At 51.0% G+C, this 14,600-nt stretch overlaps 1 protein-coding gene across 1 annotated transcript in view; it reads right to left on the minus strand.

Moving 5' to 3' along the window:
* The window catches only part of CRACR2A (calcium release activated channel regulator 2A), a 119,166-nt gene that overhangs the window by 50,954 nt on the left and 53,612 nt on the right, over nt 1-14,600 (minus strand). The window contains exons 5-7 of the mRNA XM_040233744.1: nt 13,245-13,391; nt 1,653-1,743; nt 542-637 (exon numbers count right to left, since the gene is read on the minus strand). Of these exons, the coding sequence (XP_040089678.1) occupies nt 542-637; nt 1,653-1,743; nt 13,245-13,391 (334 nt within the window). The remainder of the gene's footprint in view (nt 1-541; nt 638-1,652; nt 1,744-13,244; nt 13,392-14,600) is intronic.

Raw genomic sequence — 14,600 nt, forward strand, 5'->3', positions numbered from 1 at the left:
CATCAAAGGAGCATCTGGTGTCTGCATCGATCCTGCGGGGTGATGGGAGCAGTCACAAAGGGGCTGGTGCGCATTTTCTGGGTGCATGAGAAGAGATGGAACAGACAAATGGACCTTTGAGGAGCCTCTTCCAACTGGAGGCATCCCCAGCCATCCCGGCAGGAAGACATCACAGTCTGCAGCCCCCTCCCCACAAATTAGTGACTGTGTCCCCATGTCTCAGCATCTCCCTCCTCTCTTACACAGGATGCAGGAAACAAACTACCGTTTCAGCTTTCTGGTGGCTCCCAGGCATAATTATACCCCCATGTCTGCAGATACCTTGACCATCGGCAATTTTTCCAAGTTAAACACCAGGCATGGGAGAGTATAAAGGTTTTATCTTGGGATCACCTGTGATTTCAAATGCTCTCTTTTGTACCACTAAATTGTTCTTCTCAGATTAGAAAAAATAAAGTCCTTAAGTGAAGGGCAGGGAAAGCGGGTAAGAGGGGAGGATAGAGTAGAGTCGGGTCCTCTGAGGATGCAGAGGAAGGCTTACCCGCTTCTGCTTCTGGACCAGCTGTTCCAGCTCCTGCTCCTTTGAGAGCAGCTTCCGCTCCAGCTCCTGACTGCGGGCCCGGAACCTCTCCGTGTCCTGCCAGACCAGGGAGAGGGACACGTGAGGCCCAAAGGCACCTGGATGGAGACTGCTTTTACCACCTTAACAGCAGGATCCACTCAGCCTTTGGACTTCCCGTAGTCTTGTACAGATGTGAGAGGTGGACCATAAAGAATGCTGAGTGCTGAAGAATTGATGATTTCGAATTGTGGTGCTAAAGAAGACTCTTGAGAGTCCCTTGGACAGCAAGAAGATCAAACCAGTCAATCCTAGAGGAAATCAACCCTGAATATTCACTGGAAGGACTGATGCTGAAGCTGAAGCTCCATTGGCCACCTGATGTGAAAGCCGACTCACTGGGGAAAAAAAACCCTGATGCTGGGAGAGATTGAGAGCAGGAGGAGAAGGGGACAACAGAGGATGCGATGGTTAGATGGCATCACCCACTCAATGAACATGAGGTTGAGCAAACTCTGGGAGATAGTGAAGGACAGAGAAGCCTGGTATGCTGCAGTCCATGGGGTTGCAAAGAGTTGGACACGGCTTAGCCACTGAACAGCAACAACAACATGGCATCCCAGGGCTTCAGTGACCCCCCTGTCCAGGTGGACAGGGAGCATGTACACTAGCTCCCTCCAGGAATGACCAAAATCAAGCCCAGACTTCAGGAAGCTTTCAGTGGTAAACCCCTCAATCCCTCTGTAATCCTCGTTCGCTCATTGATCCAACAGACACTTGTTGATTGCCTGCCTACTCTGCTCCAGGCACAGTGGGGCTGCCAAGGGCACATCAGCCCATAAAAGAGGATGACCCCTGCTCTCTGGGGCTAACAACTTAATAGGACGTGACAGACCACAATCGATCAAAATGAACCAGTAAATTACATGCCAAATTTGAAGGTGACAACGACCTTGAAAAAAAAAAAGCCAAGAAATAGGAAATCAATAATGCCGTGGGGGTACTGCAATCTTAGGTCGAGGAGGTGGAAGGTAGTCAGAGCAGGTGCTGTTTCACTATTTCAGCCAAGCCCCGGACTTGAATGGACTCTCACCTTCAGGAGAAATTGCTCCTTCTCAGTTTTGATTTGCTGTTCCATCTCCTCGTAGAGGTGCTGGATTTCTTCATCATAGGCAGTGATTTTCCTGCGCAGGTGACAAAAGGAGAATCTGATGAGATGCCTCTATTCCCCAGTGGAGCTCTGGGTGGTGGGGGTGACCACATAGGTTGGTCAGCCAAGACTGCAGGGTCAGCTCCTCAGGATCAGCAGACCACGGAGGACCAGCAAGACCCTCTCGTCCTCCTGTCTCCCGCCCATCCCTCCCAGATGATCCACACACTTGCTGGTGAGGAGGGGAGCATCCCGGCTCCATCTTCTTGTGCTATGCTTTATGCCAGCATCAACCCACCCAGCCTTGGGCACTCATCATCGCATTGCCCACCGATCCCTATGCTTGTCCACAGCATAAAAGTGTGGGCTTTTTCTCTGCTTGGTTTCTTGGTTTATCTCTTTTCCACGTTGGGTGCTTTCTCTCCACCTGGATCCATCAGCACTGTCTGAGCTGTACTCTCCTGGTGTGCTGAACTTTGGGTGACCCTCGTTTTTCACAGGCTCTCAAAAGCTTCCATGGTGATGACCACCACCTCCATCACAACACCCCCTACAGAGGGAGGGGCCGCTCCTGTCCAAGGACTCGGACCATCTCAGCACAGGGCCATGGGGAGGGTGAAACTCAAAGCGTTAGTCTCTCAGTCGTGTCCAACTCTTTACAAACCTATGGGCTGTAGCCCACCAGGCTCCTCTATGCACGGAGCTCTCCAGGCAAGAATACTGGAGTGGGTTGCCATTCCTTTCTCCAGGGGATCTTCCTAACCCAGGGATCGAACTCAAGTCTCCGGCACCACAGCCCATGGGCTGGTCTTTCCTCACTCGCTATCTGCTGGGGGAACCTGGCACCCCATGTGCAGGCCACAATTTTAACTGGCGTCCTTTCAGTTCTACAGGAACCGCACAGCCACCCCAGACCGCAAGGTCAGGGTTACTCACTGATCTGAGTTCACATTCCTGGTTGTACCTCCAAGACCATAAACCTGACTTGGAGTGAGTACCGCATAGGCCCAGAGTTGTGCCCAGAGAGAAGGGCACAGCTCCCCAAGACTCCTCTGAGCTGAGGATCTCTGTTCCCCACTGGACCTCCCATTTTGGGAGTAACAAGCACCTTTTTGGCAAAGAAGGAGAACTCTCTTCTCAGTAAATGACAAATGTTCGGATTGCTGCTTTGATTCTTAGCTACCCCACAACAATTACAAGAAAATCTTGGCGAGAAACAAGGAACTGAGACACCTGTGGTTGTACAGGGACCCCTTGGGGACAGAAATGGACACAGCGGATAGGAAATTTCAGAGAGAAAGATAGTCTTCTCCTGGTGCCTGGAATTGTCTCCCTGTAATGGAAGAAATTCAAATGCTACATGGCAAATGGTATTCAGGAAAACGACAGACAGTGATTCCAACTATACAAGCACCAGAGAACTGATAAAGCGAGATGAGGAAAACTTCAAAATGGATTTGGCGCTGCTAAAGTCATACTAATTACAATCACTCATATAAGCTATGTACCATGTAAGCCTAATAACCATGCAGGGCATTAATTCTACATTATCATTAAATGTGTTATATTAACTTGAAGTTTTATTGGATTAAATTAATAAACTTTATGCTTTTCATGCTCACATGTCAGTTTGTAAGTTGTGAAGTAAGTAATTTTATAAACACAGATGTGAGAATTGGACTATAAAGAAGGCTGAGCACTGAAGAATTGATGCTTTTGAACTGTGGTGCTGCAGAAGACTCTTGAGAGTCCCTTGGACTGCAAGGAGATCAAACCAGTCAATTCTAAAGGAAATCAGTCCTGAATATTCATTGGAAGGACTGATGCTAAAGCTGAAACTCCAATACTTTGGCGAAGAGCTGACTCATTGGAAAAGACCCTGATGCTGGGAAAGATTGAAGGCAGGAGGAGAAGGGGATGACAGAGGATGAGACGGTTGGATGGCATCATCGACTCGACAGACATGAGTCTGAGCAAAGTTCAGGAGATGGTGTAGGACAGGGAAGTCCATGGGATTTTGAGGAGCTGCACACAGCTTAGCATCTGAAACTCAAGGACGACAGCAAAACAAATGGAGGGAAGAGAGCTGCAGCCTCTGAATGGTGCCTACCCCAGCACTCATCACAGAGGCGGGACCCACTGCAAAGAAGCCCTGGGATGCAGGTGGGCATCAGTGGTCCTGGGCCCATCTGGGCTCCTACATGGAGCTCATACTTTGGAAATGCTTTTGAACAAACCTGGTCTCCTTGGAGGTTGCTGAGGCATGAAGGACTTCAGAGGTTGAGCCATGACCCAGGGCTGGACACACAAGCTCAAGAATGAGAATATTAAGGTGCTGTGTGTACCACAGGCATCACTAACCCAGCTCAGGGGGTGCAGACGGCCAGGGTTATGATCCCAGAACCGGCTCATTTCCTCTGTGTGGCCTTGGGTAAATGCTTCGACATCCTTTGATCCCAGGATAACAGCTGCTCCCCGTTCCTCCCAGCATTGTCACAGTGAACGAGCAGGTAAAGTGTTTGGAGCTAGAAAGTCCTAGACAGATATAAGGGATTATTTATTATCCTAATTATTATCATGGGCTGCAGAGGGCAAGGGCCAGCACTCCCCAAGGGGTGGAGGGTCTTTGTTTTAAGGATAAAAGGGCTGCTGGGTTTGGAAAGGGTCAGAAGCAATCAGAAAGGTGAAGAAGAGAAAGCTTAGTCAATAAAACCTCCTGTCGGAGTGATCCATTAGAGACGCAGGCTGTGTGTGAGCAGGGGCTGCAGAGAAATTACTTCTCTGGGAGAAACAGTGGCAAGAGGCACTCTCAAAAGATGTGGGCATATGGCATGTGGTGCCCCAGCCAAGCTCACCACATTCTGCCATCAGAGGAAAGAGGCAACTGACTGTGTTTGCTTTTTACACACCCCTTTGTTGCCACAGTTTCTGGAACCACTCAGACTGCCTGATGCACAAACACAGGCTCTGAAGTCTTCTCCATGAGGATTACTCCATCTGTTCCAATTTCCTGACCCCCTTCCCTGACCTCAGAGAACACCGCATGTCTTTATTTGAAGCTTTCAAAGTCCTGAATGACTCTTTGCTTTGGGTTTATGCAGTCTCCAGATTATGGACACTCAGACACTGATGTCACCCACAGGGGCTGTGCTCAAAGTGTTAACACTGAAAACCTGTAAGAAATAAATATATGACTTTGGATACCAGACTCAGAAGTCCATGGGTGGACCACATGGGATGGCAGGGAAATGCCAGATTTCAGGGGAATCAAAGAATTTGGGAGTTGAAAGGCTTGCCTGATCCAACCATGTTTCCAGTGTTAGAGTCCTTGCCATAATATCTCCACCAAGTATGGACTCAAACTGGTTTAGAACAGCTCCAGTGAGAGAGAATGCTGAGTTTCTAACCAGCTCTTTTAGAGCAAATGACCTACCGAAAGCCAGGGTAAAAGGTCTAACCAACCTCAAAGAGACAATGCCACCCTGGGTGTCTGACTGCAGTGGATTCCCCCTCTCGCAAGGATGACTTGTGTGTGTGTGTGGTGTGTGCATGTGCACAGTATCAGGTGTATTGGAGATCTAAGGATGGGACGTGTGTGGGAAGCAAGGAGGGCTGGAGATAGCGATGCTCCCCATCAGTACAAGGCTTAGGTTCAGAGAGAATTCTCAGGGAGCAAGACCTTTCCCTGCCAGCCTCTGACAGGCACCGTGGAAATTAATTAACCTTCACCAACTGCACACGGAGAGTCAAGGTACCAGGTGCGAGCAGAGTATTTTAATCCTCAGCACCACTGGGGCCCCAGCTAACGGCACATGGGCGAGGCCTTCCTGCTGTCGAATATTAATTGGTCAAAATATTTTTTCCCCCGGTTTGCTCGCTCCTTTTCCTTTCCTTAGGAACAAAGGGTCTCAGAAAATCACCAGGTCCAGTGTCTAGGTTCTAGGCAGGATGTGCTGAAATTACTCCAGGAAAAAATGCCATTTCTTCCTTCCCTAAATGGAGGTGTAGTTTTGACCTTGGACAGGACAAGCAGCATTCTTCTGCATTTTAGATACATTTCAGAAACTTGAACTCAAAGGCAGCTTAAGCAATGGCCACAGGCTTTGGAGAGGGGTCATTCTGATTTCATGTGTGTGCCTGTGGACTCTGGTTTGCAGAGCCTGACGAGAGACAGGCCCCTCCCATCACAGACAAGTGTCCTGTGTGTCTACAGGAAGGCAAATGAGGGTCGAGGCAGGGAGGGGGCCAGTCTGCAGTCACCCAGTTCCTGGGGCCAGAGCGGTGGGAGAACCCAGACTTCAACTCTCAGCCCATGCCCTCCAGCCTGTCCTCGCAGCATATAATATCACAAACGTGGGCTCTAAAGAAAATGGTACAAATAAACTTATTTACAACACAGAAATAGAGGCACAGACACAGAAAACAAACTTATGGTTACTGGAGAGGAAAGTGGGGGTGGGGGATAAATTGGGAGATTGGGATTGACATATACACACTGCTGTATACAAAACAGACAAGTAATAAGGACCTACTGTATACCACAGGGAACTCTACTCAGTACTCTGTAATGACCTACATGAGAAAAGAATTTTAAAAAGATATATTATATGTCACATATATATATATGGGTTCCCCAGTGGCTCAGCTGTAAGGAGTCCTCCTGCAATGCAGGATACCCGCGTTCGATCCCTGGGTCAGGAAGATTACCTAAAGAAGAGAGTGGCTACCCACTCCAGTATTCTTGCCAGGAGAATCCCATGGACAGAGGAGCCTGGTGGGCTATACAGTCCAAGGGATCTCAGAGTCGGACTGACTGAGGCGACTTAGCACGCACGTGTGTGCACGCACGCACATGCACACACACGCACATGCACACACACATGTAGATATATGGGTTTCCCTGGTGGCTTAGATGGTAAAGAATCCATCTGCAACGTGGGAGGCTTGGGTTTGATCCTCGGGTTGGGAAGATCCCCTGGCAGAGGTCTTGGCAAGCTACTCCAGCATTCCTGCCTGGAGAAACCCCATGGACAGAGGAGCCTGGTGGGCTACAGTCCACGGGGTCACAAAGAGTCAGATGCAACTAAGCACAGCACAACATATATGTATGTATAGCTGATTCACTTTGCTGTATAGCAGAAACTAATATAACATTGTAAATCAACGATACACCAATAAAAATTTTTAAAAAGAAAGCTGACAACTCCACATCTCTGTGTTCTGGATTGTCAGCATCCAAATTTCATCTGGTGTCTGTCAGTTGTGGAGTGAGAGAGCACAGGGGCGAGGAACGGGGCTGAATGTCTGGGGGCTGCCCCTTCCCCTGTCTCCCCGACCCCTGCCCCTCATGCTCTGTTCACAGAATGGAGGCCCTGGGCCAGAAGCATCTCAGTGAGTCTGCTCTTTGCCAGAGAAGAAAATGGAAGCGCAGCCTCCGCCAGCTTCGTGGTTGGGACGCAGACTCGCCACCGCTCCCTGCTGCCTTTTCGTTGCAACTGCGGTCTCCAGAGGCAAAGGGAGGCTCTTACTAGAAAATTCACTAGGGTTCTCTTGCTCCCCTGAAAGCACTCTCTCTCAGTCTCTCTGTTGTCTGTCTGTCTCTCTCTGTCTCTCTTACACATACACACACACACACACACACACACACACACACACACACAGGATTAGAGTATCACTGAATGAAAGGCAAACATACGAGTTTGTCGAAAATTCTGCGAAGGCTGTAAAATCGCCAATTGGATTTTCAAGATGGATGGTTTCTCCCTAATGAGATTCTGCTGCCTTGTATAAACCAACTTTGCAGCTTTATCCCAGCCTATAAAGCAAACCATTCTTCATTAGTCAGGTGTACAAATCATGCCCCCAGTGACCACAAAGCACAATCGTCCTCACTGTTCCTTCTGCTCTCAGGGCAAAGTTAACAATGTGCTTCTGCCTCCTATGATAGGACACCAATTAAAAAAGCACGGGTGTGATTAAGCCGTGGCCTCAAGGCCGAGGGCCCGCCCCGAGAACTTCCCTCTACTCAGAGAACAGGAGAGGAGTTACAGACTGGAAGAGCCAGGGTGTGCCTGTTGCAGCCTGGTAGCTTCCGGAAGCTTGTTCAGTCGTGTCCGACTCTTTGGGACCCCGTGGACTATAGCCCACCAGTCTGCCTCCTCTTTCCATGGAATTCTCCAGGCAAGAACACTAGAGTGGGTTGCCATTCCCTTCCCCAGGGGATCTTCCCGACCCAGGGATCGAACCTGAGTCTCCTGCGTTGCACGTGAATCCCTTACCATCTAAGCCACCAAGGAAGCCCCTGAGTGATTGACACACACAGCTTCTAGAAGCTAGACAGCATTTCTCTGTGAGGTCTGGAGTCTACCTGCTTCAGAACCCACATCCCTCGACCCCCCCACCCCCAAGACATACTGATTTAGACCCTCTGGGGTAGGAACCTAAGGATCTACCTTTTAACCCAGAGCCCCTGGTCATTCTGAAACAAGCTAACTTGCCAGAACCACACAGCTAAGATTCATCACAAGGACTACCGGCCATACATACAATGCTTTAATTGCCATCAGTGGTCCCCGACCTTTTTGGCACCAGGGACCATTTTCATGGAAGATAATTCCCCCCTGCCCAGGGTGATGGGGGGGATTGTTTTCAGGATGATTCAAGTTGCATTACAGTTACTGTGCCCTTTATTTCTATTATTATTCCATGAGCTCACCTCAGATCAGCAGGCATTAGATCCCAGAGGTTGGGGACCCCTGCCCTACCTGGTGGCAAGGTCAGAGAAACAGTGACCGCCCCCCGCCCCCATCACAGAACACCAGCTCTCAGGCTTGTGTCAGGTACCAGGTATCCCAGTTGGGCTGCCTGTCAGGTTGTGAGACATCTTCCCTCCTGGTCGGGACACCCTGTTGGGGCTGAGGGAAGTGAGTCTGCATGGACAGCAGTGGGACAGTGGCTGGGAGAGTGGAGTTGCAAGTGCAGCCCACCCCCGCCAACCTCCATGCTCCTGAGAAACTGCCCAAGGCCTGAACATCTGGACCAGGAAACACTGTGCAGATGAGGGACCGATGCCAACGAGGGTGTGGGCTAAGCTTGCCAAGGCCAAGGGTGGTCCACCCAGGATGCAGAGCGGGCGGCCTGCGGGTGTTTCCAGGCTCCGAGCTGCAGAAGATGGAGCCGAGGCTGCCTTTGATCTCGAAAAAGCACTTTTCTTCAAAGAGCTCAAAGCACTCCCCAGATACAGCCTAATCCATCTTCTCCCCCATCCTCGGGGTTAGAGCCTGGTAAGGAACTCAACCCAGCAACTCCTCCAGCAGATTCCAGCTCTAGTCCAAAGTCAGGAGATTTTATACACGTGGACTTGGAGCCCCCACTGCAGACTAAGCCGACGGGGTCCTCCTGGGGTGTGGTTCCAGAATCCCTACTGGTGATGCTGCCTCCAGGCAGCCCTGTTCTACATCTGGAGAGCCCAAGCTCTTTTTTTTTTTTTCCCCTGAATCACCATAAATGGCAGGATGCTTTCTACAGTTGAAGAGTTCATCACTTTGATGGCCAGAAGTCCTTTCTCATGTCAAACTACTCATATGTCTCCTAAGGTAAAGTATAAGTTTCTCCAAGTCTCTGCATGGTGCATGCAGAGAAGAGTGGCTTGGTTGCGACCTGACCTCCCTTTTCCTCGGAGGGAAGTGGAGGCGCTGGAGGGCACGCACCCACTTCTGGAGGTGCAGCAGAGGAGCTGGGCATTAGCCCAAGGTCCCTGCATTCGACCTGCCCCTGCCTCACCCCACTGGGTTGTGGCTGCTTGCCTGTGGACATGCAGCAGCATCAAACACTGAACCCAGATTCTAGCCCAAATCTGAGGGTTTCTCAACCCCCGTTCCAAGGGATAGGGTGGCGGGAGGTCGAAGGCTCCCAGACTTGCCTCCTTCCCCTGCTCCTGAGATGCAGAGTCAGAAAATGAAACCGCCAGCAGGGAGGAAAGGCCCTGCGCTGTTTCTGGCACTATCTCAATGCTCGAGTCTCCAGACATCAAGATGTCACCCCCAAGCATCCCACCCACTGCATCCTCCTCCCTCCCAGAGCCTGGAGGTGACCCTGGAGGATGCTGGGGGCCCTTCCTCACTCACTGCAGCAAAACTAACCACGAGGGGCACAGCCAGCCTAGGAGCTGGGGCCGGGAGTGCCCCCAGGTTAGTCACGTTTCTCTGGGCCCCTTGGGAGAGAGAACCGAGATGTGTGGTTCAGAAAAGGAGGGGAAAGCCGAGGCTACTGCTGCTGCCAATGGCAACGCTGTCGAGTGTTTCAACAGCCCAGGGATTTTCTGGTGGGCTCTGTGGCACAATTTTTACGGCTCTGCCTCCTGGGCGTGATTGTAAACTCCTCAGAGATGAGGACTCTGTGTTCCGTTTGCCCAGTTCAGCCTGGCACAGAGTAAGTGCCCACTGTGCATGCATGCTAAGTTGCTTTAGTTGTGTCTGACTCTTTTGCAACCCCACAGACTGTAGCCCACAAGGCTCCTGTGTCCACGCGATTCTCCAGGTGAGAATACTGGAGTGGGTAGCCATTTCCTTCTTCAGGGGATCTTCCCGACCCAGGGATCGAACCCACATCTCTCACATGCCAGCTACTAGTCACACGCGGCCGTGCCCTGGTGCCCAGCCCCAGGAGGCCCACAGCAGTCAAGCCTTGTCACCCTCTCTGGGTGACACACATGTCCCAGATAGAGTGACGAGTTAGACCTTGGACTGAACAGTCGGCTCAAGGGGGAGCCTGGGAGATGCTCTGACAGTCATCAGGGTTCCCCCGACTCTAACCCAAATCAAACCATTCCCCCAGGGGACTTTCCTGGGGTCCAATGGCTAAGACTGTGCTCCCAATGCAGGGAGCCCAGGTTCGATCCCTGGTCAGGGAATTAGATCCCACATGCCATAACTAAAGATCCTGTGTGCCACAACTAAGATCCAGGACAGCCAAATAAATACATTTTTAAAAAATTCTCCATACCTCCTTTTCTCGCTAACCAGAGTGTGTCCCTCCCTCAAACAAGCCCAAACTCCCAAACTCGCCTCCTACATGTCCCAGCATCACTTGGCCTCACCTGAGCTATTTGTAAAGCCTCCCATTTAACTATTCTGTATCCTTCTGTTGCTGCTGCTGCTAAGTCGCTTCCGTCGTGTCCGACTCTGTGCGACCCTATGGACAGCAGCCCACCAGGCTCCTCTGTCCACAGGATTCTCTAGGCAAGAATACTGGAGTGAGTTGCCATTTCCTTCTCCAGTATCCTTCTGTATCCTTGGAAGAAAAGTTATGACCAACCTAGACAGCATATTAAAAAGCAGAGACATTACTTAGCCAACAAAGGTCTGTCTAGTCAGAGCTATGGTCTTTCCAATAGTCATGTATGGATGTGAGGTTGGACTATAAAGAAAGCTGAGCAGTGAAGAATTGATGCTTTTGAACTGTAGTGTTGGAGAAGACTCTTGAGAGTCCCTTGGACTGCCAGGAGATCCAACCAGTCAAGCCTAAAGGAAATCAGTCTTGAGTGTTCATTGGAAGGACTGATGCTAAAGCTGAAACTCCAATATTTTGGCCACCTGATGTGAAGAGCTGACTCATTGGAAAAGACTCTGATGCTGGGGAATATTGAAGGCAGGAGGAGAAGGGGACCACAGAGGATGAGATGGTTGGATGGCATCACTGACTCAATGGACATGAGTTTGAGCAAGCTCTGGGAGTTGGTGAAGGACAGAGAAGCCTGGCGTGCTGCAGTCCATGGGGTCGTAGAGTCGGACACAATTGAGCAGCTGAACTGATCCTTCTGGGGTTTCAGTTTCTTGTTTGCCTTGAGCTACAAGGACCTCCAGGGATCACCTGGTTCAGGTGGAACTGGGAAGCAGGATATGATGAATGCTTTTTCTTTCTTTAAGGGAAGAGAAGAGAACTCAGAGACTCCAATGGGACCTACTTTGTATTTCTTATTGCTGGGCTTCCTAGGTAAATAACTCATCTGCCGATGCAGGAAACACAAGAGACACAGTTCAATCCCTGGGTCAGGAAGATCCCCTGGAGGAGGAGATGGCACCCCATTCCTGTATTCTTGCTTGGGAAATCCCATGGACAGAGGAGCCTGGTGGGCTACAGTCCATGGGGTCACAAAGAGTCAGACATGACTGAGTATGCACGTGCTATAAAATAGAAAACCTCAGAGCTCGTCACATGTAAGGAGAGTGACCATGTTTCATGAAACTTTGGTTTCAGTTACTCAGACATGCAAGCGTGTGTGAGCTCCAAAGTCAAGTGCATTTCTTCTGATGAGTCTCCATCAGAAAGTTTAAACAGCACCAATCCTGTTCTCTAATGCTGCCAGTAGGGAAACAGGAGCACAGAGAGGTAAAGCACATTGCCTGAGGTCACACAGCTGGCTGGTGGCAGGGCCCGGGCGGGAGCTCGGGGTGCTCTGCTTGCTATAGGACTCTGGGAAATCAACTGCCAGACAGTTCAGTGACTCCCTCCCCAGCCGAGGGTGGACTCCATCGGCTGACCCGGGGTAGGGGTAGCTGGCCAGGATGTGGACACAGAGGGCTAGAACTCCTGGCTGAACTAACTTCTCCCACACAGCCGACAGTGACCTTGACTTTCAGCTCACGAACTTTATAACCATCATTAAACTGGGACAAAAGCACGAATGGAGGCCACTTACAGATGGATGTGAGGACTGAAAGGCTCTGAAGTAAGTCTCTCCCTGCGGGGGTGTAGGCCTCAGAGGGGCCACCTGCAGGGAAGCTTCTAAGCCCTGAGCTGGGTCACTGTGGCCACTCAGGCCCCCCGCCTCCCTAGGGAACAAGGGGGTGTCACCTGACTTTCCTGTGGCTCCTTGAGGGTGATCAAGCCTGGGGTCAGAGATGGAGTGATGAGGGGCAGAAAATAATCCAACCCCTCATTTTACAGGTGAGAAAAACCGAAGCTCAGAGAGGCCAAGAGAGCAGAGCAAGGTCACAGAGCTAGCTGGCTGGAGAGCCACACACAGCTCAGACCCAGAGCTCCTGATTTCCTGGTTCTACTTCTAACATCCACAGAGGAGGCGCTGGGGCCTACTTTTATTCAGTGAGACAGGGACTCCTCCCAGCCTGAGGTCCCAAAATGCTGGGGCCTTACTGCCCAGAGGCGGGTAAGGTGGTTTCTAATGGGTCTTGGGTACCAGCCTATCTGGCTTAACGGAATACATCCTGCCTCTTACATGCTGTGAATTCTGGGGATGTGTTACTTACCCGTCCACTGCCTCAATTTCCCTATCTGTAAAATGCAGATGATGATAAATATCCGAATGAGTTGTGCAGACAAGATAGCACAGTGCTGAGCACAGCTGAGGGCCTAGTACACATGAGCCAGGGCTTAGAAACATACACACAGTGTCAGCTCAAGCCCAGGCCCAGCTCGGGTGGATGGCTGGAAGGCGGCATCGCTGGATATAAGACAGAAAGGGTGTTCCTGGTTTGCACATGTCTGTGCAGAGAGCAGGCTGACATGGGTACCCACTTTTTCAGGGTGCACTCCAGCTCATTCTTCTCCTCATGGGCTTCTAGGAGCTGCGAGAAGATTCTGGTCAGGAAATCCTCAAAGTTGGACAGTAAGTGAGGCTCATCCTTCTTGAGCTGCAGCCAGAGCTGCTTGACATCAGCTTCACTGCAAGAGAAAAAGGAGCATTGAGGCAGGAGTGTGGACATGAGGCTTCCTGGGACACCCCAAGGCTCCGGGGGTGACAGAGGCAACCAGAGCATCATCACTGTGGTCGGGACAGTGACGTCAGGGGCTGGCATTTATTGAGTGCTTGCTGCATGCCAGCTGCTTTATGAGTGTTTGTTCATTTGGCCCTACAGTCACCTGTGAGGCAGGTGCTGCTAACACCCCCGCTTAAGGGTGAGGAGTCGGATGGAGAGGGGTGAATGAGACATCTCAGGTCACTCAGCTGTGAAGCAATGGAGCCAGGAGGCAAGCTCGGGCCTGTCTGAGGAAGCAGGAGGACAGGAGCCCAGTGCTTGTGAGGACAGGCGTCGTGGAGCTGAAGGAGAAGGGCTGTCGCCCCAGGAAGGACGATCCTCATGGCTGAGAGGGAAAGATGTGCCAGCTGACGGGTGGCTGAAAACAACTGTCACTGCAGGGAATGGAAGGGAAGACACTGAGCCCCACTGGGGCCCAGAGGCAGCGGCATGACTGATAGGTGAGAGGGAGGGAAGGGGTAAGTCTGAGAGATGCAAGTGTGCACACGGGGAGACAGTGGAGAGTGAGCAGGACGGAGCAGGCAGAGAGACAGACGCAGAGTGATGAGCCCAGAACCGTGCCACCCCCGCCCCAGCCAGCACCCTGGGCTCATGTGCGTGCACTTAACAGAGACATACAGGGTCACAGTGATTAGGGAGGGGAGGGGTGGGAGGCGGCATGCCTCAGCCCCCGCTCTCCCTCTGGAGAGATTCAACAGTCTACAGCCAGTGATCAAACAGACAGCCAGAGAGCAATCTGATTTGCAGTCCATTAAATTCCAAAGCCACTGTGATCCGAAGGTAGCTACAACCAGGGGCCCTCAGGATAAAGAATAAAATCCCTTGTGCTTGTATAACAAGCACGATATCTGAGAAATTGTATCCAAAAGTAATACTTGATGGTGCCATGCTAGCAATGTGCCTGGGGCATAGATATTACTCTCTGCACCAAGCAGAGAGGAGGCTCACCAAGAAGTGAGGCTGGCTCTGGTCAGTTATCTGATCATCTATCCGATTGTCTCTCCCTCTCTTTCCTTTCCTTGCTCCATTCTATCCAAACATCCACCAACTCACCTAGACCAATCATCCACCCATCCATCCATCCATCCAAACATCCATCCACCCACCCTCGCAC

The sequence above is a fragment of the Oryx dammah genome, unplaced genomic scaffold, assembly GCF_014754425.2.
Source record: "Oryx dammah isolate SB20612 unplaced genomic scaffold, SCBI_Odam_1.1 HiC_scaffold_29, whole genome shotgun sequence".
NCBI classification, from domain to species: Eukaryota; Metazoa; Chordata; class Mammalia; order Artiodactyla; family Bovidae; genus Oryx; species Oryx dammah.